We start from the raw sequence: 26,987 nt of genomic DNA, 5'->3' as shown, positions 1-26,987 counted from the left end.
GAAGTTAAAATTGGAAGAAAAAGAAACTACTAAAAACATGCATAATTTAACCTAAGTATGATCATTATTACCAGAGCATAAGGTTTCATTCACATTATAAAATAAGTATTCGTATTTCAAATCTTCCGTCATTGCAAATAGTTTCAATAATTTTTATATAAGTAGAAAATTACATTCAATCTAAAATAATACTTTAATACAAAGCAATAAGGTCCAACAATTTATCAATCAGACCCCTCTTGAATTACAATTCGAATTTGAGACAAGTATCTATTATTTAAATAAGATATCTTGTTAGCAACATTTCAAGTGATTTCAATTTGCCGCCATATTCTCGTGAAGTAAACAAGGATGGATATAGTGAGCTAGAAAGAGACGAACATACATTTGACGTCAAAATTACCTGACGTTTATGACATGCGTAGTGGTGGTAGGGAGATTTGGGATGCCATATTTTAAAAAAAAATCCCGACTTTAGGGAAAAATTGTATTTGTAGCGTAGATTGTGAATACGATTTTAATTCGTTATTATTTAACGGTAGTATTCACCAAAGTGTGTTAGATTTTAATTAATTACGATTGATAGTAGGTTTGATGATAATTTAGAATGTTACATAATTATAAATGTTAATTACAGTCAAAATATATAGAAATTGTGACATTTTTGGGTACATAAATTTGTTTACAGCAATAATGTTTTATAAATACAATTAATTGCTCTTATAAAGTTATAGTTTTATGTGATAATATAATTCATACAGAAAATTAAAATTATATAATATGTATTTGAAATCAAATTTTAATCAATTCAACCGTTTGACTTAACTAAAAAAGTAATAATTGAAATTATTATTTTTGTATACTGTACTTATTTATGTTATTGTATTTCGTAAAATTACCTTAACTGACAATTACCATAACTTCATACAGTAAACGTTATTCAATTAAAAGTTGGGTAATTGCGATCTCAAAAGCTGGCAACACAATTCTAGAAATTTCTTCGTATACCGTTGTCTGATTGGCTCAAACGGCTTTCTCGAAAGTTCTGCGTTCCTATTCGTAGGCTATAAAAGCGCTCGGATCGCGATAGTTCAAGTTTACGCGGTTCAAACGTCACGTAACACGTTGTTATTAAACATGGTAGCAGTGGGTATTGATTTAGGTACAACATACTCGTGTGTGGCCGTGTGGAATAATAACAGTGCTGAAGTGATTGTGAACGAACAGGGCAATAGAACAACACCATGCTTTGTGGCTTTCACGCCCCGTGAACGTCTCATAGGCGAAGCGGCGAAAAGCCAAGCTGCCACCAATCCTACAAACACTGTGTTCGCCACCAAACGCTTAATAGGTCGACGGTACGATGACGTCGGTCTGCAGATGGACCTCCGCCACTACCCTTTCAAAGTAGCCAACGAGAACGGTAAGCCAAAAATAATTGTTGAATACAGGGGCAAAAAGAAATTGTTTTCGCCGGAGGAAATAAGCTCTATGGTACTTTTCAGGATGAAGGCGATTGCTGAGGCGCATCTAGGTAAGGAAGTTGATAAGGCAGTTGTTACCGTTCCAGCGTATTTTACAGATGCACAAAGACTAGCCACTAGAATGGCTGGGAGCATTGCGGGTTTAGAAATACTAAGGATTATCAATGAGCCGACGGCGGCCGCTCTCGCCTATGGTTACGATAAAAAGTTTAGAGGCGAACGTAATGTTTTGATTTACGATTTAGGTGGCGGCACTTTTGATGTTTCGGTTCTAACGATAGTTGATGGTTCTGTGTATGAAGTGAAAGCTACGGCTGGCAATTCGAGATTAGGTGGTGAAGATTTTGATAATAGATTAGTGGCGTACTTTGCTGAGGACTTTCGTAAACGATTTGGTATAGAAGTGTGCAAGGATAATAAATGTTTGCGACGATTGAAATCCGCAGCAGAAAAAGCAAAACTATGTTTAACCTCAGCTGTAGAAGCAACAGTACAACTCGAAGCATTATACGATGGTATCGATTATACGAACCGAATTTCAAGAGCTCTATTCGAAGATTTATGTTCTGATCTCTTCAATGATACGCTGAAGCCGATAGAGCAAGCTTTGAGAGATGCTCGCATGAAGAAAAGTAACATCAACGATATAATCTTAGTCGGAGGCAGCACTAGAATACCAAAGATTAGGAGTATGCTGACAGAATTTTTTGATGGCAGAAACATAGCTACCTCGATCAATCCTGAAGAAGCTATAGCATGTGGAGCAGCAATTCAAGCGGCAATATTATCTGGACAACGCACAAAAAATATTCAAAACTTACTACTAGTCGACGTTGTGCCATTGTCTTTAGGAGTGGAAACTGCTAGAGGCATGATGTTCAAAGTAGTAGAGAGAAATACGCCCATACCGTGCCACAAAGTACGAGAAATAACCACTTTAGAAGACTATCAGAATGCTATGACCATTGAAGTGTTTGAGGGAGAGCGAACAATGACAAGAGACAATAATTTACTGGGTGTTTTCGAGCTGAACAACATCCCACCAGCCCCAAGAGGTGTACCTAAAATAGATCTGATATTTGACATAGATGCAAATGGAATTTTGACTGTATCAGCGCAAGATAAAAGTACAGGCAATTGTGAGAAAATTGTCATCGAGAACAGCAATCGATTCGGACAGAAAGAAGTATACAAGATGATAGCAGACGCTGAAAGGTTTCACGAAGAAGATGTAGAGAATAAACGTCGTTTGGAAGTGCGGAACCAATTGGAAACGTACATTTACAATGTCAAGCAAACCGTGGTTGAGAATCTAGAGCGAGTTAGTGGCAATGAATGTGCAACTATGATGGGAGAGTGTAAAGAAGCGATCGCATGGTTGGAAGATAACATGGACTGTCTTAGAGAGGAATATGAGAGAAAAATGTCGGAATTGTTGCGTCGATGGTCTTCTAAAATAAGTAAATTGAGTCACTGCTGGGGTCACAGAGCGAAGCGACAGCGAAGCGAGACAGAGCGAAGCGTTGAAATTAACGAAGAATCTGCTATAACAGAAGTTGATGATGATCATTGATTAAATGATAATTATGTGGTAAGTTTTGTGTGTTCGTTTGCCCCAGCTTACAAGCAACTAAATAACACTTTTTCATTATAGCACGTCTCAAAAATTGATTTTCTATTCCAGTGGACCGTTTAAATGCGCATAAAATTACGATACAATTGGTGATGTGAAATTATAATAAGGAGATTTAGAATTTAATATTTTTTCGCAAATATGTTTATTTTTTGTAGGTAAGTGAATAGTGTTCTCGCAGGCAGATTTAATATCATAGATTATATTAAAGGTACAGACTTCCCTGCAAATGTATTTAATATATTTACCATTATAGGCCATCCACACGTCTACCGAACAACGTGACAAACAACGAACACATAGGGACGGCCGCGGCGCTATACAGAGAAGCGAGAAGGAAATAAGTAACTCTTTTCTTCGTATAATGCTGTCCCTAATCCCTATGTGTTCGTTGTTTGTCACGTTGTTCGGCAGACGTGTGGATGGCCTATTAAACATGTATAAAAACAACGCGAACTGTCCATATAGCTTTTTTTAATATTCTGAGCGATATCATGTTATTTAGTACATTGACAATACTTAGTTGCAAACAATAAATACCATATAGGTATCTTATGTAAAATGTGTTTTTATAAATTTTGTAATCTAATATATAAAAATCAATGCCACTTTTCGTTGTAATTCCATAACTCGAGAACGGCTGAACCGATTTCGATAATTCTTTTTTTATTATATTCCTTGAAGTACGAGGATGGTTCTTATGTAGAGAAAACGTTAATATGTACCACGGGCGAAGCCGGGGCGGACCGCTAGTTATTTATATAAAACAAACTGTTGTACTAAGTAGTTGACTTAGTTTAAAGACAACACTAATATTCGTGCTGAAATATGATGTGATATTTTTATTGAAGTACTTACTAGCTTTCCACCCGCGGCTTCACCCGCGCAGTCAAAGAAAAACCCGCATAGTTTCCGTTCCCGTGGGATTTCCGGGAGAAAACGATATCCTATGTCCCGGAATAAAAAGTAGCCTATGACCTTTCTTGGGTATCAAAATATCTCTATACCAAATTTCATGCAAATTGGTTCAGTAGTTAAGGCGTGATTGAGTAACAGACAGACAGAGTTATAGAGCGTTTCATTAAAGAAACGAATCTTCAATGGCGACCAAAGCTGACACTGACATATAGTAGGGTCAGCAAAAAATAAAATAAAAATAATATAAATGGATAATTAATAATTATTGTATTAATTATTTCAAATTGTTTGTTGATAAACTTCTTTGTTATGGTATTTGTGTATTTATATGAATTATCATATTTACGTATACAGAATGCAACAAAATCCTCATAATACTTATAATTAGCCCATAAAACTGAACAACTTTTCCCAAAGAACATATTTTGTCAAATTCCAATAAAACCGTATCGCAAATACATAATTGTCATTGTAAATTTATGATAAAAACTATTATAGGGAAAATCAAATACATTTTAGTTAATTTACTTTTCCCTATTTTTTTTTGCATGCCGTACGGCCGTGTGTGAGCGTTAAGATTCGTTTCTTTAATGAAATGCGTTATACTTTCGCATTTATAATATTAGCACAGACTAATAATAATATACTACGTATACAATATTAGTATGGATTATTATACTATTATTTTTGATAAGCTGTAAGCCATTTTACAATAGTTACAGGGCGAAATACGTATTATTTTGAATCGTCTATACATCGATAGATGGCGTTGTTTCAAATTTTATAGGTTTCAAAATTTATTTAGGAAAATCTGCCACATAATTCCTAGTTTTGTCTACCTCATTTTATTAGTATATTTAAGTGATAATTGTAATGTATGTAACGATGGGAAATAAAATAATTTAATGTTGTGTTTTATTTATTCAACCCTTTTCCTATACTACGCTGTGCATCAAACGGTACGTATAAATATTTATTATTAGACTATAAATTATTTTACTCTATTTTACTAAAAGCAACAAAAATGAATATTCGTACATACTTTTCCCAGTATGCGTTTTTGTTAAATAAATCGTAGATATGAACAATAATATTTTATAAAAGCTAATTAATCTATGGTAATTTGAAATTGCAACATTGGAAAAAATGTATTATGTGACCAGCATAAAATCTATTTTTTTAAATACTTTATCAATTAATAGTTACGTAAGAAGAAGTTTCAAAATCGACCCTTATCTGAAGAGACTACTTTATAATCCTGTTCATTATTTATTACTACATAAGTACATAGTATAAAACAAAGTCGCTTTCTCTGTCCCTATGTCCCTTTGTATGCTTAAATCTTTAAAACTACGCAACGGATTTTGATGCGGTTTTTTATAGATAGAGTGATTCAAAAGGAAAGTTTTAGTATATAATTTATTAGGTTTTAGACAAAGCGCGCGAAGCCGCGGGCGGTAAGCTAGAATACTATATTATTAGTTAAATTATAGTATGTATTTAAGTTATCCATCTTTTTATTTCTAAACTCTGTTTCATTTTAACCCATTGAGCCCCGAGCGGTCCGATCGGACCACGACACAATAGATTTTCTATTGTGTCTGTGATTCCGGGAGCGGAGTTATTAAAATAATCTCAAACACTCTAATTTCTATTTTATTACTAAATTATTATCTCTAACTAGGTAGATACTATCTTCACTAATTATTTATTATTATTCATTCAAATTTCCCAGAATTTCGGAGTTATCGAACTATTTCGCGGCGGGCAACACAGACAGCACGCGGCCATGATGGTTATGGCGATGTTGGGATTTTATTTCGAGATTTCCCGCCATGATCGAGATAAATACATACGTGTGCATAATCGGCATATACGGCCAGGTAAATAGACGATATAAAAAAACGACGTGTGGCACTCGGGGACTGCCGCGGTAAAGCTATTGCATGCTATGCCTTCAAGCCACACCTCCTCCCGTCGGAGTGGGGAGCTTAAGATATTTTCGTTACGGAATTTCTCGATTCGGTCCCCGCGCTCAAGGCCCGGGATAGAAGCTATGCAATAGCTTAAAAATATTGTAGGAAATAATAAATTTAAATGTTATTTGTATTGTTACTTTTATCTAAGTATACCAAAATTATAAAGCTGAAGATTTTGTTTGAACGCCCTAATCTCAGGAATTACTGGTCCGATTTGAAAAATTATTTCGTTGTTAGATAGCCCCATTCATTGAGGAGGCCTATAGGCTATATATTATTATCACGCTAAGATCAACAGGAGCGGATTTACGCGGGTGAAACCGCGGAGCGCAGCTAGTCATTTATAAACTACATTATCTCAGTTAAAATCAATGTTTTTTTTTGGAAACAGCAAATAAATAAATAAATATTTCAGGACAATTTTCACACACGGCACGATCTGATCCCATACTAAGCTTTCGCTTCTGTTATGGAAACCAGAATATGGCTGATAAACATACATAATATATAATTTTTCAAATAAATTAACAGACAAACTACACCACTTCGAGAAAATACGCGAAGATGCAACACTACCGTTACCGTACGACTATTCTAGCGCGACTCACCCGGCTTGGCAGTTTTGGAGGAAACTGGGCAAAAAGGGCATTTCTACCGTCGCTACTTATAAGGATTTGGTATGTTTTATTGTTTTTGTGTGCTAATTTATAACTAACGGCTTTACTGATAAAAAGTTAAACAATGGATCAATTTCTACCATTTTCTACCATAGCCTGTGTCCTGCTCTTGCTCACATGAAACGTCAATCATAAAAACAAGACAGGTTATTGCGAAAAGTGAAAACTAATCCACTACATAGCGATGGGTAATATTTTATTAGTAAGACTGTATGACTAATTGACTTTATGTCAAACTCAAAATTATTTAAACCTACTTTCCGCCCGTTGCTTCGACCTCAGACCAAATAATGAAGGAGACAAAAGTTACTCTTGCGCGCTAGTTCTTATAACAAAGGAAGATCCATATTGTGCCCGTAGAATTTCCGATTTCCTTTCTTCGGACTCGAGCTGTCTCTATACTAAATTTCATACAAATCTGTTCAGCAGTTTAAACGTGAAGTAGAAACAGGGCCACAGACGAAATTACTTTCGTATTTATAATAGTAGCGTTTCCCAACGTTGTGGTCGTCATGGGCGGCGTCTATCACCTACCATCAAGTGAGTCGCCTGCCCTATTGCTAGGGTTACTATAAAAAAAAAAAAAAAAAAAAAAAGCTTATTGTAATTGCATGTTAAAAATGCCTTTAAAACTCAATCAAAATCAAATATTATAAATGCGAAAGTTTGTGAGGATGTGTATTGTGTATGTGTTTGTTACTCTTTCACGCAAATACTACTGAACCGATTACAATGAAATTTAGCACACATATAGAGGGTAACTTGGATTAACACATAGAATAGGTTTTATCCCGTTGAGTGATCGAATTTTTTAATATTCTTTAAAAAAATTATCATTACAATATAATTTATAAAGCATAGTATAAAACAAAGTCACTTTCTCTGTCCCTATGTCCCTTTGTATGCTTAAGTCTTTAAAACTACGCAACATTTTGATGCGGTTTTTTTTAATAGATACAGTGATTCAAGAGGAAGGTTTTAGTATATAATTTATCAGGTTTTAGACAAAGTGGGCGAAGCCGCGGGCGGTAAGCTAGTTAATAATAACATTCAGTGACTTTACAGGACCCAGACGGCAGTACAATGAAAATGCTCGGCCAACACAGTGAACTACTCTCAAAATATGATATTGTAAAAATTAACAGTGTGTACGGGATTCGATGTTTTAGGAGTCAAAGGAGAATGAAGATACGGGAAAATGTTTAAAATAAATAATTTAATTATTGGGTTGTTTTATTTCAAACGCTTATTGAATACTGTGCTCCGCGGTTTTACCCGCAGTGCTCCGCTACTGTTGGTCTTAGCGTGATGATATAATATAGCCTATAGCCTTCCTCGATAAATGGGCTATCAGAACACCGAAAGAATTTTTCAAATAGGACCAGTAGTTCCTGAGTTTAGTGCGTTCAAACAAACAAACTCTTCAGCTTTATAATATTATTTTCAATTAAAATACTGCACTATACTTACAGTAATTATTACAGTTTATATTGGTTATTTTTATAGGTGAGGTTCTATTATAGAACCTCACCTATAAAAATTGCAGTGTCCGTTTTTAATATTAAAATAACCGCTTTTTACTCAATGCGTATCGATGTTAACACGATACACATACCAAAATAGTAATTTTTTTCTGTCTGTGTGTACCGGCTAATCTCTGGAACGGCTGGACCGATTTTGATAGGACTTTCACAGAAAGCTGATGTTATAAGGAGGCTTATAAGGAGACTTAGGCTATTTTCTATTCTGATATTTCCACAGGAATATAAGGATATATATAGGAAATACTCAATTAGAATTAATAATATTGCCCTTTAGTTATTAAAAAAAAACTTAAGACATACAAGGATAGATAGAGAAACTCAGAAAATAATATTACCATAGATTTATTAAAAAAAACTTAAACACAAAGTTCGAAATTCCGCTTCGTCAGGCTGATATCACTCTTGCTGATGACGTCATAGATGCTGACATCTTGGGAGTAGCGACGTTTCTGCATCACGCATTTATCCGTGTAAATTATCACACTTACAGCTGAAAATAAATTAGATAATATTATGTCGAAGTATTTCAAAATTGTTCAAAGCCCTATTTTTCATAAAAATTAAAAAAGGAATGTGTAGACTCTAGATTATAAATATTAATAAACATCAGACGATGTTGCCTGATACAAAAATATTGAAGGAATTAATGAAAACTTCGTTATTTACATACTTAAGTCACATAACTAAGTACATATTTAAATATTATGTATTTAGTAAATGTTTAATTAGTGTACGTATGTTTCAAACTCAAAAATTTTGTAAATACATTAAAAAAAACTACTAATAAACGAATAAACTACTAATAAAATACCCATGAGTACACCGAGTTAAAAAAGGAAACAATTTTAATAATGTATCTACCGGGTCTTTCCACAGCTAACGGTGTTGTCCTTTCAATTTTATGTTCTTGTTTCCAATGAAAAAACATTTTCTTAATTATTGCCATCACCAATGCAATCATAAAAATACTTATTCCAAATAAAATTGTGTATAATGCCATTCATTAGAGCACCAGATTAAACGATTTTAATAAAAATCAAAACATGTTTATTTACAAAATAATAATTATCAATTTGTCAATGACTGTCAAAATTAGTACCTATCTGAATAAAAAAAAATATTACTGATGGTCAGGGTCGTAGTCAGGTGAAAATTAAAAAAAAGAACTGCTCAACCAAATTTTTTCTTTTATCTGTGGGCGAGATTTGGATTAACCGCGAAATCAAAGTTACGATATTTTATTGATAATTTTATTTTATTTATAGTTTTAGTTTAAATGTTTTTTTAACAAAAATATTGATATAAAATACCTTAAAATGGACGAAGATTACGGTACTTTGCATACGGACAATAATAACTATAGTTTTAATAAATTGTTTCAACTGTTTGAATTGAACAAAGTATTTTTATTACGTATTTTTCTTATTTCAGTAACACATATGCTACAAAAGTATCGTTTAGCAGTAGCATTGGCCATTTTACGAAATAAACCAAATAATATAAGTGTAGAAAATTACATAACTGAATTACAATCTAAAATACGAGGATCAGAGTTGGATGAAACTTTATCAAATATTGATGTTGATGAAGAAGATTTTAACTTAAGTGACGGTTTAAACACAGTTTCGGTAGATTTGAATGAAGAAAATTCCAACGATAGTATTACGATTTTACAAAATTACGATTTAGCTGGTTTAGAAAATGAAGACCAAAATTCGTTAGCAGATGTATTGCAAATATTAGATAATTATGAGAAAAATCAAGCGCTCGAAAGTACTACGGTATGTTTTTGCTAAAATATTGTTTTATCTTTATTATATTATTGAGTTATGTGAATTAAATATTTAATAGCTAAGTAATAATAAAATAATTGTAGTTGGTGCGCTACTATAATTAAATACTTTCGTGATTTTAAAATGAGATCGACGTTCATATTTGGCGTTCAGTACAAATTATTAATATTTTTAAGTACCTAACTACGTCTAACTCGTCTAACCTTTCTTTTAAAAATGTATTTTATGACTATATGCATGTACATATCACGTACATTTTAGCTTGATAGTTGACTTGAATAGCTAACTATGTTAACTAGATATTAGATAATAATTAATGCAACCGATATCTTGAACGATTTTAAACCTTGAAATACAAATAAAAATAGTTTGGAAAATCCAAAAGTGCACGCCTCATAATCTCATCCTTTACAATAAAATTGATTATTTAAGTATACACTATAAATATAAAAAAGAAATAAAATAAAACAGTTGGAAAAGTAAAGAAAGCGGTACCGTAATAATTGAGCTATTTTTCTTGTGGCCCCACCTAGATGTGAAACTGCGCAGGCTTAAGGGACTGACTACCAACTTATTTTTTTAAACCTTGGCTTATAGTATAAAGAATCGAGTTTATAATGGTGAATTTTGAGTACACTATAAATATAAAAAAATAAAAATAAAATAAAGAATATAATATATAGATATACTAAAATTATGGAGAACAGTCGATATTTTTTTTTTTGTTTATTTAATAACAATTAAACCACATCGAATCAGACCCTGAAAAATGAAAGGGTTCTATTCCTGAGCATACTCAAGCGTAAGAGAAAAAAAAAGACTCGATTAGTAAAGTATTTCGGTCGCTATCGTGTTAACAAGAAAATCCTCCGCACATACAGACACACGGACGTCCAAGACAGAACTTTTTTAAACTGTTTTTTAACTAGTTTAAATAACAAAAATGACATCAAAAATATCATGAATGTTAAAAATAGTGTTTTTTCTTAATATGTGTGTGTATGTATTATCTTACAAGTGCAATGTATGATACATAAAGACATTTTAAGTTTGAAAAATCAGATGTTTTGCGCGAAGTGACAGTAGTACCCACCTCAACGCTTCGCTTATGAGGCGTGCAATACTTCTTTCTTAGTAATTACTGAATCTTAAAGAGGTTTGGTCTTTTATTTCTTGCAGGCTGCAAAAGAAACATCTACACCGAATTTGTCACAAATAAATATTCTAGAAACCATACAAAATCAAGCCGTAAACGAAATAATAAATTCAAATATAAATACCGATACTGACATTGGATATTCAAAATTACATAATGATAACTTAAAAGCGAAAATACAAAGCAATTTTCAAAAAGATTTTTCATTTAACGAAACACAAAATAATATAAATAAAGATGAAAATACTACACACGCTGTAATAAACGATATTAATATATATGACTCACAAGAAACAGAAATATATACATTACATGGTATTCCTGAATATAACACCCACATAAGCCAGAGTCAAGATAATTTTGTTATAACTAAAAACTTTTTAATTAATAAACAAAAAGAAAATATTAATCAACAAAATAATATAATTAATGATATTAATGTCCAAGATACTGATACAAATATAATAAATGATTTAGAAGTAAAATCAAAAGTATATAATTTTATAAATGAAGAAAATAGAAATGATAATGGTCAGGATACAAGTCAAGAGTCACAAAGTATTCAAGTTCATTTAAAAAAGAAACTTAAACCAATACAATATACTGAAGAAAATACAAATTTTAATATTTCTCAAATACAAAGTATGGAGAGTGAAACAAATATTATATTTTCTAATATGGAAAATCATAAAATAGATTTGAACCAAAGATTTCACAAAGATTTTGTTTTTAGTCAAGAGAGCCAACTATTCAGTCTAACTAGCCAAGAGTCAGCTAGAACCTCTGAAAAAGACTTACAAAAAGAATATGAAAATTTAAGTCTACGAAACTCGAAAGATAAAATTCCAACTGAAACCAACATTTCATTAGATTTTGGATTTTTAAACACCTCACATAATTCTTCTGCTTCCAAAATACATCATTCTAATAATTCTAAAAAACGTAATTACTCCGATTTTAGTCAAAACAGTTCGCAAAGTGAACTATTAAATTTGAATTCAAAATCAAATTCAAAAATTTGTCATTCAAGTCAAAATTATTCCGATTCACTATTTTGTGTAAACACAAGGGACTCTTTGAATGAAGAAAGTCATGAACATATAGAAAATGTACAAAACACATGTGAATTCAATAATATACAACCAAGTAATAGTGAAATATTTTCAAAAATCCATTCTGATAGTAAAATGGTAAACATGACGAAACCCGAAGTTTCTAAAATAAATGATATCGAAATGGAGTTTGAACCAAAAATAAACAAAATTAATACCTTACAGAACTGTATAGAAAAACCTTATATAGAAATAAATAGTCATTTAGAAAACGAATATCAAATATGCTCAGAAAATGCAATTAAAAACTCTATTTTAAAAATAAATCAACCAATAATACCTGATTCTGGTGCGTTTATTCGTAGCAATGGAAGACAATATCAAAACAGTGTAAATGAAAGAAATATAGTAAACGAAAACAAAGAAGTAAATGAAAGAAATGAATTAATTAACGAGAGAAACACGGTAAATGGAAGAAATTTATTAATACATGAGAGAAACGCAGCAAATGGGAGAGATGGATTAATACTTGAGGGAAATACAGTAAATGAAAGTACAAAAGTAAATGAAAGAAACACTTTCGAATCGGACAGTGATACAGAAATAATGAAAGATCTTTCTGACTCTCAAGCGGAAGTAATACCTTTTAAAGTTATGGAAGAATTGAATAAAATTAAAATTTATTTAAATAAAAGAAATAGAATTCATAGCGAAAGTCATGGAACGGATTCGGGTTATAAAAGTAATTCTAGAGAGTCGTATCTTACAGGTAATAAAATTAATTCATTTTTGAACAAAAATATTTAAATTGTTCTTTTTTCGATCGAAAATTGGCGAAAAAATGAAATCGACCATTTATTAAAAACTAGCTTTCCGCCCGCGGCTTCACCCGCGTTTTCAAAGAAAAACCCGCATAGTTTCCGTTCCCGTGGGATTTCCTGTGTCCCAGGGTAAAAAGTAGCCTATGTCCTTTCTCGGGTATCAAAATATCTCTATACAAAAATTTCATGCAAATTGGTTCTGTAGTTAAGGTGTGATTGAGTAACAGACAGACAGACAGAGTTACTTTCGCATTTGTAATATTGGATGGATGAATATAATCTATATAGTTAGTTGAGAAAAAAATCATGATTCGATTTTTGTAATAGATGATTGATAAGAAGGCTGTATTTAGTTCTGACTATCCCGCGGTTTTACCCGCATTGCTCTGCTTCTATTGGTCAAATATAGCATTTAGCATTCCTCGTTAAATGGACTATCTAAGGTTCCCGAGATGAGGGCGTTCAAGCAAACGAACGAACAAAATTTTCAACTTTATAATATTGCAATTGAAATTTCAAAGAAATGGAATTCGTTTATTTTTTATTTTTTGATATACTTAAGTACATATTTTATTTATTTTTTACATTTTAGCGTCACAATCTAGCTTATGGCTGAACCAATCATCGCATTGCCTTTTTTCTTACCTTTCCCAATGTCCCTTACTTGTCTCTACGATGGAAATTAATTACGAAGTAGCTAAGGTAATTATTAGATATTATTTTAAACTAAATTTGTATGTGTTATACTATATCGGAATAAAACTGATATGACCTTTGTTAGGTCTCAAACTGTCACTGGACCAAATTTCATACAAATCGGTTCAGTGTTTGAAGCGTGATAAAGAGACAGACAGACTTACTTTCGCCTTTATAATAATATTATATACTTAGATATATATATTTTATTAATTAAAGTAATTTTAAGGATTTAAGTAATAAATAAGTGTGAAATTTTAGGTCCTAGGATTATTAATAGACAGATTACATGACGATGAGAAATACCCAACATTTTTGGAAGAAATGCTAGAATTTATTGATAAACTACTTCATAATATTTATAATGGTGATTTTGATGATGAGAATGTGGTATGTTATGTGTTTCATTTCATAATAATTGTATATAGGTACTTTGTTATATTAAAAAATTGCTAGATGTGTTCCTTCTCCCAATAGAAGAAAATGATCAATTTTTATACAAGTCACATCATCACTACATAGTATAAAACAAAGTCACTTTCTCTGTCCCTATTTCCCTATGTCCCTTTGTATGCTCAAATCTTTAAAACTACGCAAAGTATTTTGATGCGGTTTGTTTTAATAGATAGAGTGATTCAAGAGGAAGGTTTTAGTATATAATTTATTAGGTTTTAGACAAAGCGGGCGAAGCCGCGGGCGGTAAGCTAGTATTTTATAACAGCGTCATCTGTCGGAATTTATAAGTTTTGGAATGATTAAAAAACATACGAGTGATATAGACTGAGTACTGCGGTAAAAAGTACCCTTCCAGTCACCTAACTGTCCCCAAAAAAATATAAAACTAGCTGCTCCGCGCGGTTTCGCCCCCGTGGCTCTACTCCTGTTGGTCTTAGCGTGATGATATTAGCCTATAGCCTTCCTCGATACATGAGCTATCTAACACCGAAATAATTTTTCAAATCGGACCAGTAGTTTCCGAGATTAGCGCGTTCAAACAAACAAACTCTTCAGCTTTATAATATACGTATAGATTACTGCTTTGCGACGTGAAAGACAAACTAAGAAACAAACTCACTTTTGCTTTTACAATATTAGAGTGCGGATGCAAAATGTTCACTTTTATTAACCACTAGCTTTCCGCCTACGGCTTCGTCCGCGTTTTCAAAGAAAAACCCGCATAGTTCCCGTTCCCGTGGTATTTCCTGGATAAAACCTAGCCTATGTTGCTCAGTGAAGATGCAGCTTTCTAATGGTGAAAGAATTTTTGAAACCGGTCCAGTAGTTTAGGCGTGAAAACCATACATACATACATAATTACAAACCTTTCCTCTTTATAATATTAGTATAGACAATAAATAACAGTGTAAATTTATTTCAGTTCTTAAAAAATGACGAAAGCATCGATCGTCTTATTCTTCTAAATAAATCGCAAAATATAATAAAATTTACAATAGAGAAAATAACGAAACTTCTAGAAAACTTCCACGAACGTCTGGAAAAGGGAAGCCATGTTGAATTGGAGAATATAAATACAGCTGAGAATTTGTGCTTCATTTTCCATTTATTAGAGGTAAAAACTAGACAGTAGAAATCTATTGTAAAAATGTGTTAGTTTCTTGTACCTAAAATTGTAAGTTAACTATAGTAAAAAAAATCATACAGTAACAAATACCTATTGAATACAATAATATAAGCTATGGACAATATCTAGTTAATAGAAAAAAATAAGTGTCTCGTACTCGTGTCAGAAGTGAAACTTCTTTGGCAAGATTCGAAGATACCAAAATCGTCGCCTTACTCCATGACGTGACGGTATTGCCATGACGCGTCCTTGAAATTTTACTCTCAACGCGCTTATAGAAGTTTCACTTGAAAATAAAAGTAACATTATGATATAATATTTATTAGAAAAATAATTGATAATTTATCTTTAACTTCCCAGGTACTACTAAAAAAGCACACTACAAACTTGAGCCAAACTTCACAACAGAGTCAAAACGAGAAAATTCTAAAACGTTCCACTTTGACAGAAATATGGCGGAAAAAGTGGAATTTGACACAAGCCGAAGTGTACCATAAACAAGAGAAACGTGACGTCATCGTCATGTGTAGTGACGTTTTGAATAAAATTATCGTTAAATCTATGGAAAATTACAGTTTGGTGGCGTTTGCTGCGTTACAATGTTTCAATTTGTTGCAATCTTGAATAAAAAATGAATTAAATAAATTTGTGTTTTATTCTTATATTTATTATGTGTGAACATGTTCCTCAATACTTATACTTCACTACATAGTTTAGAACAGTCACTTTCTCTTTCATACATCCCTAGAAGTGCTCCGCGGTTTACCCGCAGTGCTCCGCTTCTGTTGGTCTTAGTGAGACGATCATTCCTCGATGAATTACACATTATAAATGTGTTTGAAAATCGTTGACTCGACTTTGAAAATACTGTGGGATAGGGATGATAAAAAATAAAACACAGAAATATCACAGAATTATTTATTCATATAAAGAAGCGAGTTGTTCTTCAAGTTTAGCTTTTTCGCAGTTCTCCCTGAGATGCCTGTTCAGTTTATTTGTACCCTGAAATATGATAAAGTGATTGATTATTAAAATATAATTGGTAAACGAAAGTTAAAAGTTATGTTCTAAATTTAGGGAAACAATTTTTTTAAACATGATTTTATATAGGTACTTATGCATCGAGCTTTATTCACCGATGTGATTATAATAATAGTATTATAGTGGATCCTTGGTGGAGCCAATTCAATAGGCAACATTTTGACGTATTATATTAATTTTATCTTCGTAGAGGTAACCTGCTTAAAAACGTTGATTAAAGTGAATTAATCGATACGGACTTGAAACATATGTCAATTTTAAAATTCATCAGGCAAATCCCTGGCCAAGTAATATTTTCTTTCGTAAATTTAAGGAGTAAAATAAAACAAGTATCTACATAATTTAAAAAAAATGCGTTTATTTAAGTGTACTTTATAGTTAACACTTTAACTCGATTCTATTCGATTTTTAGAGTAACGTCTCTAGTATTAAAAAGAAAAAAGGTTGACTGACACATCATTGTAGAAACGTCAGTTCTTTAATTCAGAAATTGTTTATTATGTTTAGAATGGTTTATTAGTAAAATCAAATCTTAAAATTACTCGTATCGGTCATTATTATTATAAATATGTAATTGCAATTGAAAAAGAAAAGCAAATATGCAGTTCTAACAAAACGAAATAACATATTATTCTATGCCGTCGTTACTAGCTTGCGTTGTTGAATCTTGTTGAACTGTTAAATGTTGCCTATTAAAATGACTCTATTATACATATTCTGACAAGGAATCATTTAAATTCAAATCACAATTTAATTCCTATTTTTTTCAGTTTTGCTTGCGTACAATCAAATTTCCAACACAATACAAATTTTTCTGTGTTTATTGTAAATCTTGTGTGTGTGCAATAAAGAATTATCTATCTATCTACTACTACTTATTGCATGAAATTGAGAAGGGTAAAGGCTATTTTTTTAACAGACTTCAAAAAAAGGAGGAGGTTATCAATTCGGCCGGTATGTTTTTTTTATGTATGTACACCGATTACTCCGAGGTTTCTGAACCGATTTACGTGATTCTTTTTTTGTTCGATGCGGGATGGTGTAGAATTGGTCCCATAAAAATTTTATTCGGATAGGCCCAGTAGTTTTTATTTTATGAGCATTTTTGTCTGTGCAAGTTTGAAGTCGGTTGTTTTTAACGCAGTTATTGGCTTGTTTATTATCTCTACAAAACTCACCTTAAAACTGTTTCCGCACAGGTGACAAACAGCCGTACGAACAACTACTTCCCCTGTATGCGTCTTCATGTGCCTAACTAACGTCCGTCTCGCGCTGTAGGCGCGGCCGCACTGAGCGCACACGTGTGCGCGCGCGTGTGTGCGTGCGTGTGCGAGTAACGCGGGACGGGACGCACACACGCGCGCGCACAGCGGACATTCCAAACTGTCATATTATTATGTATTATAGAGATTAATAGTAATAATATAGAGATAAACATATGTAGAGCTAGCGCGCAAGAGCAACTTTTGTCTCCGCAACATTGAGATAATATTACTACGTATGGAGGAGACACAACGAACAAAATCTGTGCGCCATTTTTTTGCTGTAACTAAGTTTTAAAAATTATTATCTAGTTAGGTAATTACCGATGAAAGTTATTCATTTGCACTTTTCCGTATTATTTGTGCAATATCGTAACACACACGAAGGCATATTTGATGCGTTTCACTTTGAAACAAATAAAAAATGAGCGTGCAGTTACGCGTATGGCGTATGTTGAGCGGAACATAAGTGATGTAGGCGGTATCGTCTCCATATGTATATCTCAATGCTCCGCAACTATTTTGTCTCTCTCATCAACTCTATGGGCTAGTAAGAAAGTGCGCGCACGTAGCGACGCAACTCCCCATAGAGTTGATGGGAGAGACTCAATAGTGAACGAGACAAAAGTTGCTCTTGCGCGCTAGCTCTTATAGTCGAGCCAATTTAATAGGCAACATTTGACGTCTATCAATTTTATCTTCGAAGAGAGGTAACCTGCTTAAAAACATCGATTAAAGTGTATTAATCGATACGGATTTGAAACATTTGTCAATCGAATTTATTAATTTATGATGATTTTTATTCACAAGTAATCAATGCATTCGATTCTAGATGTCAGATTTCGATTTTTAGAGTAACGTCTCTAGTATTTAAAAAGAAAAAAGGTTTATTGACACAAAATTGTAGCGACGTCAGTTCTTCAATTCAGAAATTGTTTATTATGTTTAGGATGGTTTATCAGTAAAATGAAATCTTAAAATTACTTGTATCGGTCATTATTATTAAAAATATGTAATCGTTATTGAAAAAAGTTAAGCAAATGTGCAGTTCTAACAAAACGAAATATCATGTTATTCTATGTCGTCGTTACTAGGTTACGTTGTTGAATTTTGTTGAACTGTCAAATGTTGCCTATTAAAATGGCTCTACTATAATGTATATAATTTATGTCTAATTTTGATAACATCTCACTATGAAAAATGGCTATCAGTTGAAACATTCTATGTAAGTACCAATTTTAACTAAAAATCTTTCTTGTATTTTATGCAAAATCTACTGAACCGATTATGATGAAACTTTTATATTTATTTTTGTTTATTACCTATACTTAGATCACACATGTCAGAAGTGAAACTTCTTTGGCAAGATTCAAAGATACCAAAACCGTCGCCTTACTCCATGACGTGACGGTATTGCCATGACGCGACATTGAAATTTTACTCTCAACGCGACTAAAGAAGTTTCACTTCAAAAAATCTATTAAAAATCATGAATAAAAATAAAAATACATACACTGTATTCTGATGGGCGACGGTATTCCTTTTATGCGCTAGCAGGCTCTTCCTTGAATTAAAAACCACATCACAATGGGAACAGTAATACCGTTCCGTGTTTATTTCGTGTGTTTTTTTATGCTGTTTCAATGTATATGGACTGCTGTATATTCTGGGGCACTGGTCGCATTGGAACTTTCGTTTTATGTGCTTTCTGGAATCACATCGATTATGGTTTAGCAGTTTTCGTAACAGTAATAGTGGACGAATAAAATATTAAATGGCTTGATTACTCTCGATGAAATGAATAGTATAAGTGAAATAATATTTTAAAAAAATCTCTAAATACAAAACTACTAAACTGATTATTATACGATTTTCACAAAATGTTATATTTCTATAATTATTTAGTTCCATTTGGAGAAACACTTTTGTTTGTAAGATGATTTGATTAACATTAATTCATAAAGGTTTTGTAAAAATTATTTAAATTAAATTATTATCTATATAGTTAAGTATTTATTTAAAACTAGCTTTCCACCCGCGGCTTCGCCCGCGCAGTCAATGAAAAACCCGCATAGTTCCCGTTCCCGTGGGATTTCCGGGATTACGTTATTTTCCCGGGATAAAAAGTAGCCTATGTCCTTTCTCGGGTATCAAAATATCTCCATACCAAATTTGATGAAAATTGGTTCAGTAGTTTAGGCGTGATTGAGTAACAGACAGACAGACAGAGTTACTTCCGCATTTATAATATTAGTATGGATTATATATGTATGTTTATCAGCCATCTGGTTTCCATAACACAAGCAAATACTTAGTATGGGACCAGATCGTGCCGTGTGTTAAAATTGTCCTGAATATTAATTATTTTTAATTTAATAAATTAATAAATTTAGTAAGGGTGCTTTTCCACCAATAATGTGCTAGGATGTGTGGCGAGGAATGTGTTTGTAACCAACCAATCATATCGATTCATTTAGTTTGAAAGGACAATGAGTATTGGTGGGCCCACCTCTCAATAGAAGTGAGAAACTCATGAATGAATTGGTATTTTTATACCGAATAAAACTTAGTATTACATCAAAGGTTAAAAGTCAGTACTTTCGGAGTTATACTGTCATAAAAGTGATCCCATCCCTGCAATTAATTATCGTAGTTTACTTCAATATATTACCGAATAGTGTTAGAACCGTATTACATGTAAATTATTAATTACTGTAATAATTATATTATAATTTACCGTATTAATTGATCGAAACCAAGTTGGAAGAAACGCGATAACACAATATTATTGTACTTGCTTGACCGGACGGCGAACTGTAGGTACTTGCGCTCATATAATATCTTTGATTTGGTACCTAGGAGTTGAGAGATATCAACCATTCCTGGCCCCCGCGGCTTTTTTAAACGATGTAATTGTTATCGATGTACAGGACGACGAATAAATCTTATTTAAAGTGAAATACGTGTATTATTACCATTGTACCTTATAAAAATTCATAAATAATAAGTTAGATTAAAATACTTTAAGACGCCGAAAGTACTAACATTTGACCATAGTTGTAATAATAAATAATGTTCCGCTTAAAAAGCCCTATGCAATGGTATATCACATGTTACTATTGCGGGGTGGGCCCAGACTCCATACATTTGTTTCCCATTGTCCTTTGTAGAGTTTAGCGTTTGATGCGATACTAATGGTTATTTACAAACACAATTCTCGCTATTCATCCTGTCAAACATACAAACATATTTGCAACCTTGCGCAGGTATTGCAATACAGTGAATCATTATTATATACACATTATCCTACTAATATTATAAATGCGAAAGTTTGTATGGATGTTTGTTACTCTTTCACGTAAAAACTACTGAACCGATTACAATGAAATTTAGCACACATATAGAGGGTAACTTGGGTTAACACATAGGATAGTTTTTATCCCGGAAATCCCACGGGAACGGGAACTATGCTGGTTTTCCTTTGCAAACGCGGGCGAAGCCCCTGGCGGAAATCTAGTAAAATATAATACACATTTAAAAAAATTAGTTTTAAACACTTCAAGCAATTATTATTGTTGGACAGCCTGGCACATTATTGATGGAAAAGCACCATAACAGCACTATAATTGTAAAAATATCGACAAAAATACATCAAATTGAAGGAAAATAAATGTATACTCACATCATATGAGTCCTCAGAACTGATTGATTCGTAAAATTCTCATTACAAACGGTACAGGAATGTAGACGGTTCGATGTTTTCGTGTGAACTCTGCGTATGTGCTGTTGTAGGCCGTTTGCGTCTCTGTAAGGGGAATATAAATTATTAAGCTATTGCATAGCTTCTATCGCGGGCCTTGAGCGCGGGGACCGAATCGAGAAATTCCGTAACGAAAAAACCTCACGCTCCCCACGGGGACGGGCGGAGGTGTGGCTTGAAGGCATAGCATGCAATAGCGCAACCGCCCCAGTCCCCGAGTGACACACGGCGTTTTTAAATATATTTTTTTGTAGGTAAAGAACGATTAATGTGAAATTTAATCGTAATGTGAAAATGCGGCTAAAAAAATGTAATCCATACTAATATTATAAATGCGAATGTAGTAACTCTGTCTGTTACTCAATCACGCCTAAACTACTGAACCAATTTGCATGAAATTTGGTACGGAGATATTTTGATACCCGAGAAAGGACATAGGCTACTTTTTATTGCGAAATATGGACCACGGGCGAAGCCAGGGCGGACCACTAGTAAGAAATAAATGTGGAAAAAACTGAGTTAGTGTTTTTTTTTAATTATCTAATAAATGCGACACACATACAGACAGAATAAACTGGGTGTTCGTTGTTTATAACTTATCAAATATTTATAACACTTCTTAATACACACACACACATTTTCATCTAATCGAAAACTACCTCTATGCAAAAAAATAAAACTCATTTAAAAACGCTTTTGTGTTTAATTTAAAACCATTTTAGAACGGTGACATGTGATCTTTTGAAAATCCATTCATGCACACACACACACCCACATAAAGAAAACACACACACACAACTATTTACTTTCAACTTCAATAGTGAACTTTAACCCATTGAGCCCCGAGCGGCCCGATCGGTCCCAGACACAATAGATTTTCTATTGTGTCTGTGGTTCCGGGGCCTGAGTTATTTGCAACCAAACAACACAGTGATATGCTTATACACTCTAAGACACCATCAAAAAATACAAAAAATTTCAAAAATAAAATTACATAAGATAACAATCTAATTACAACGTTTAAAGTTTACAACGTAAATAAACGTTTTTAAAATTCAACTTTAATCACCCAGTCTTTGGAAAACATATATTAACTTGCACACATAAACACACACACACGGACACATACATATAGAAACACACACATTTACCTTTAACTTACCTAAACAGATTTCCACACTGCGGACAGGCTACACTCTCGACGGGTCTAGTTTGACCACAGCCGTGGGTCCGTTTGGCCCTCGGGCCCATAGTGTCCCCGCATATTTGGCACCTATATAGGATTATATAGTGTAAAACAAAGTCTCTTTCTCTGTTCCTATATTTTAAACTTAAATCTTTAAAACTACGCGACGGATTTTGATGTTTTTTTAAAGAGATAGAGGGATTTAAGAGGAAGGTTTTTTATCATTTATTAGATTTTAGACAAAGCGGGTGAAGTGTTTTCAAAGAAAAACCCGCATAGTTCCCGTTCCTGTGGAATTTCCGGGATAAAATGTAGCCTATGTCTTAATCTGGGCTTTCAGCTACCTACATTACCAAATTTTATTATAATCGGTTCAGTAACATTTGCGTGAAAGAGTAACAAACATCCTCACAAACTTCGCATTTATAATATTAATATAGTATAAAGCTGAAGAGTTTGTTCGTTCGTTTATTTGAACCCGGTAATCTCAGGAACTACTGGTCCGATTGGAAAAATACTTTCGGTGTTAAATAGCCCATTTATTGAGGAAGGTTATATGCTATTTATCATCACGCTAAGACCAATAGGAGCGGAGCAATGCGGGTGAAACCGCGGAGCACAGCTAGTAATACTGTATATTAAGAAAAAATAATAACTCTACCTGTAAACATCCGTGTGCGACGCAATATGTGTGCGCAGAAGTGCGTGCGTTGAAAATCGTAGCGTACAGGTATCGCATCGATATTCACCGTTCGACTGAAAATTTGAGTTAATAATGTATTTACTTGAGAAATATCATTACAATAAATACTTTTTTTAACAAAAACCGCCTTCAAGTGTCAGAACTAAACCAAATTCAAATAGAACCACATGGCAGGCACCGACTTTCCAATAATAAAAAAAAAACCATTATCAAAATCGGTTCACCCAGTCAAAAGTTCTGAACTACTTTACCCACCTACTTTGTTACCTACGTAACAAAGCAAAAAATACAGTCGAAATCAGAACTTTCTCCTTTTTTTAAACTTGGTTAGTAAAAAAAACAATGGCTGTTCAAATATTTAGGCCACGACATTTATAACTACACGATCAATAATTGTCGTCACGATACAGTAGGAACGTGCCCTTAAGTATATTTTATTCTATGTATGAAATAAACGCTAATTTCAAACTACCTCCCATCGCCTCCGTGGCGCAATTGGCTAGCGCGTTCGGCTGTTAACCGAAAGGTTGGTGGTTCGAGCCCACCCGGGGGCGTAACAACTTTTTATATTTTTTTCCAACTAATAATATAAAAATTCGAGTATAAACTTGTATACCTATAAAGTTTTATATATACAAATTTTTTACTACTGATAAGGTACATTTTAATGATTTGGTATGGATAAGTAGTAGATGATTTAATAATTATTAACTTTATAATTGTTTTTCATTGAGAAATGTGCGAAATTGTATTAAAGAGTATAGAATAAATAATGTTTGCACAGCTGCTGATGATTATATATTTAAGAATTTTTATGTTTTAAAGTACTGAACTGTACGATTGCTTGGAAACTACTGTTTATTTTTCTTACACAATACATAAAGTGAATCTCGAGAATTTATTTCTTTGAACAAGCTAATCTCGGAAACTACTAAACCATAAAAATCATTTCCCGTTGCATGTATGCAATATAAATCCCTGAGTGCTATAGCCTATAGGTATATTATTTCTACGAAAAAACCCGAGGGAGACAACTAGCCAGAGATAAAACGATTAAAAAAGTTATTACATAAGATGTAATAGTGTAACATTTTATTAAAAAACTTAAATAAATTAGATTTTGCTACTAAAAAGATTACTAACCTCTTCATGCCGCATCATATGAGCTTGATAGGTATCCTTAAACAAAAACCCTAGAGCACAATTATAACACTTAAACTCGGCCTCTATATATTTCCTACTCTTTCTATTCCTCTCCAACTCCGCTTTCTGCTCTTCTAGAGTGCGAACTACCTTTTTAAAACCTTTCTTCTTTGTTTTTTTCTTTTTGACTGTTATTTCTATATCAAGTTTAGGAATACCATCTTCTATATTAATTTCATTAAGATTTTCTTCTGTGTTTGTTGCATTAACTTCATTTATTATGGGACTTTGATCATCTTGTTTATCATCATTTTGATAATTGAGATCAATTGTATCATTATCATTAACTGATTTATCATCATCCGTGTTTATAATTAATCTATCTTCGCTTTCGTCTTCATAAAGTTCTGGTACATCATTATTTACTTCAGCTCTTACTGTATCATTGTTAATTTCATTAACGTTTATCATTTCATTATTTTCACATTTAGTACCATCCATGTCGTGAATTTCGTCATTTTTACTATCATTAATGTTGTTCACATGTTCAAACTGTTCGTATGTATATTTGTTTATAATATTAACATTTGTATGCAGTTTTTCATCATTATTTAGCGTATCATTATCATGATTGAAATTGTAATGATCTGGAATGTTTTCTGTTTTGTTAACTTCATATTGTTTATCATTATATTCATATTCGTTATTAATGTTAATATAATGATTGTCATTGAAGTTATTTTCATTAAAATCATTGTTGTATTCATACTGGTATTGTTTTTCTTGGTATTGATCGCAATCTTCGGGACATAGTATGTTTATTTCTATGTCGCTTCTGTGCAGATTTATCGTGCCTTTTTCACTGAAAATTAATTATATCAACAGATAGCACAGCAAATAGCATTCATAAACGGATTGATAATTAAGAAAATAAACCAGTAATATTGACATAATCAATCCTATTGGAATCCTTAAAATTTTAAGAAAGAAAAATGTAATCTTTTTTTTAGAAGTGATGAGAAAATTAACTAGGAAGTTTTCCACATGGCAAGATTGCAAATCCTAGATTTGTGCTCGCATGAAAGTAGTTTCACATTTATAATATAACAAGTTATTCACCAAAACAATCAAACACACTTTTGCTTTAAAAAAATTGCAATTGTAAACTTTATGCTTGGCACTGGTTGCTTGGAAGATATTTCTATTCAGCAATAAAGCTGCCATTTACATCTTATGTCCTGATTTTGTAAAAACAAAAATGGATGCAACTAAGATTAAAGAATATTAGTAAGAACTAGGAATATGCTCTTTCCCAATGTATGTATTTGATTGACAGGTTGGCTTGGTTGGTAGTGACCCTGCCTTCCAAGCCAGAGTACAGAGGTAGTGGGTTTGATTCCCACCCGGGGCAAATATTTGTGTAATGAACATGGATGTTTGCTCTGTGTCTGGGTGTTTATTATCTATATAAGTATTTATTTAAAATTATATATGTATGTTTATCAGCCATCTGGTTTCCATAACACAAGCGAAAGTTAATATGTGATCAGATCGTGCCGTGTATGAAAATTGTCCTGAACCATTTATTTTTATTTATTTTCTATATCAAACAAATAACATACAATATAAATAGGAAATACCTGAACAACACAGGATACTCCAAACTGCGTTTCAAACATATAGATCTGAACATGAACAGCTTATTCAGCACATGACAGCAAATGTAGCAGAGGTGGGAGTCAGGACACAGCTGTGAAAGACATAAATGAATACTAGTAGCCTAGAATTCATATATAAACTAAGGTATAAGCGGCATACACTATAATATTATAAAGCTGAAGAGTATGTTTGTTTGTTTGAACGCGCTAATCTCGGGAACTACTGGTCCGATTTGAAAGATTATTTCAGTGTTAGATAGCTCATTTATCGAGGCTACATATCATCACGCTAAGAACAACAGAAGCGGGGGTGAACCACCAGTAGTTCCCGAGATTAGCGCGTTCAAAAAAACAAACTTTTCAGCTTTATAATATTAGTATAGATTGATAAAAATTACTCACATTAATACCGACGACCTCTTTATATTTTTCTCGCGTTTCTTCATTGGTTTCATCATTAACTGTACTATGGCATATGAAACACAAGTACGAAGACATACTTCTATGTTCTATATTGTTATATATTAATTAAGTTCATTGTTTATAATTTTAGGAGTATTATTTATTATTAAATGTAAAAAAATGACCATTTGTTTACATTTTTAACACTGACCAGTGACCACAGAGCACAGACCATAGAGGAAGGATGTATAACTGGCACAGACCATCACAGAGTACAGACACTGCAATGACATTTATTATCTTTTGACTTTTGTCTTTTGTAATTTCTAGATAAAATAAAATGATAGAATAAATTATTTTGCAATCGCATTTGGAGTATTTGGAAGAGCTGTTACATTGTACTAACAATACTTTGTAAGTCTTTCAATAGGACGACAATTTTGTATTTTTATGATTTTCCTCTCTCAAGTTTGAACTTGCGTTTTCACATTCGAAAA

The 26,987-nt window shown here is 32.7% G+C and overlaps 3 protein-coding genes and 1 non-coding gene across 6 annotated transcripts in view; 3 read left to right on the top strand and 1 right to left on the bottom strand.

The window, feature by feature from the left end:
* LOC123704573 overlaps positions 1-7,915 on the top strand; it is a 28,773-nt gene extending 20,858 nt beyond the window's left edge. Inside the window, exons 10-12 of the mRNA XM_045652954.1 lie at positions 5,771-5,918; positions 6,546-6,691; positions 7,757-7,915. Coding sequence (XP_045508910.1) covers positions 5,771-5,918; positions 6,546-6,691; positions 7,757-7,897 — 435 coding nt within the window. The 3' untranslated portion in view covers positions 7,898-7,915. The remainder of the gene's footprint in view (positions 1-5,770; positions 5,919-6,545; positions 6,692-7,756) is intronic.
* A 1,759-nt stretch (positions 7,916-9,674) lies between these two features.
* LOC123704532 lies at positions 9,675-15,959 on the top strand. Its single transcript, XM_045652914.1, has 6 exons — positions 9,675-10,016; positions 12,462-13,005; positions 13,650-13,759; positions 14,015-14,143; positions 15,132-15,323; positions 15,696-15,959. The coding sequence occupies exons 1-6, from the start codon at positions 9,675-9,677 to the stop codon at positions 15,957-15,959; spliced, it is 1,581 nt and encodes a 526-aa protein (XP_045508870.1).
* A 280-nt stretch (positions 15,960-16,239) lies between these two features.
* LOC123704707 (zinc finger protein 2-like) lies at positions 16,240-26,682 on the bottom strand. Of its 3 annotated transcripts, XM_045653145.1 has the most exons (10): positions 26,491-26,682; positions 26,071-26,180; positions 24,431-25,292; positions 23,246-23,340; positions 22,561-22,671; positions 21,321-21,443; positions 19,152-19,346; positions 17,746-17,759; positions 17,555-17,676; positions 16,240-16,337 (listed from the first exon to the last, which is right to left on the bottom strand). In XM_045653145.1, the coding sequence occupies exons 1-10, from the start codon at positions 26,584-26,586 to the stop codon at positions 16,254-16,256; spliced, it is 1,812 nt and encodes a 603-aa protein (XP_045509101.1). In that variant the 5' UTR covers positions 26,587-26,682; the 3' UTR covers positions 16,240-16,253. The 3 variants fall into 3 exon arrangements, 2 of the variants coding, with proteins under 2 accessions (XP_045509101.1, XP_045509100.1); XR_006753164.1 differs by lacking the exon at positions 17,746-17,759 and having other exon boundaries at positions 17,555-17,665; XM_045653144.1 differs by having other exon boundaries at positions 17,555-17,759.
* Trnan-guu lies at positions 23,768-23,841 on the top strand. Its single transcript has one exon. It is a non-coding gene; the product is annotated as a tRNA-Asn (tRNA).
* Positions 26,683-26,987: the final 305 nt, after the last annotated feature.

Source organism: Colias croceus, chromosome 30 (assembly GCF_905220415.1).
Source record: "Colias croceus chromosome 30, ilColCroc2.1".
Classification (NCBI taxonomy): Eukaryota; Metazoa; Arthropoda; class Insecta; order Lepidoptera; family Pieridae; genus Colias; species Colias croceus.
The sequence above is the reverse complement of the archived record's forward strand: the minus strand, read 5'-3'. Positions and strand labels throughout refer to the sequence as shown.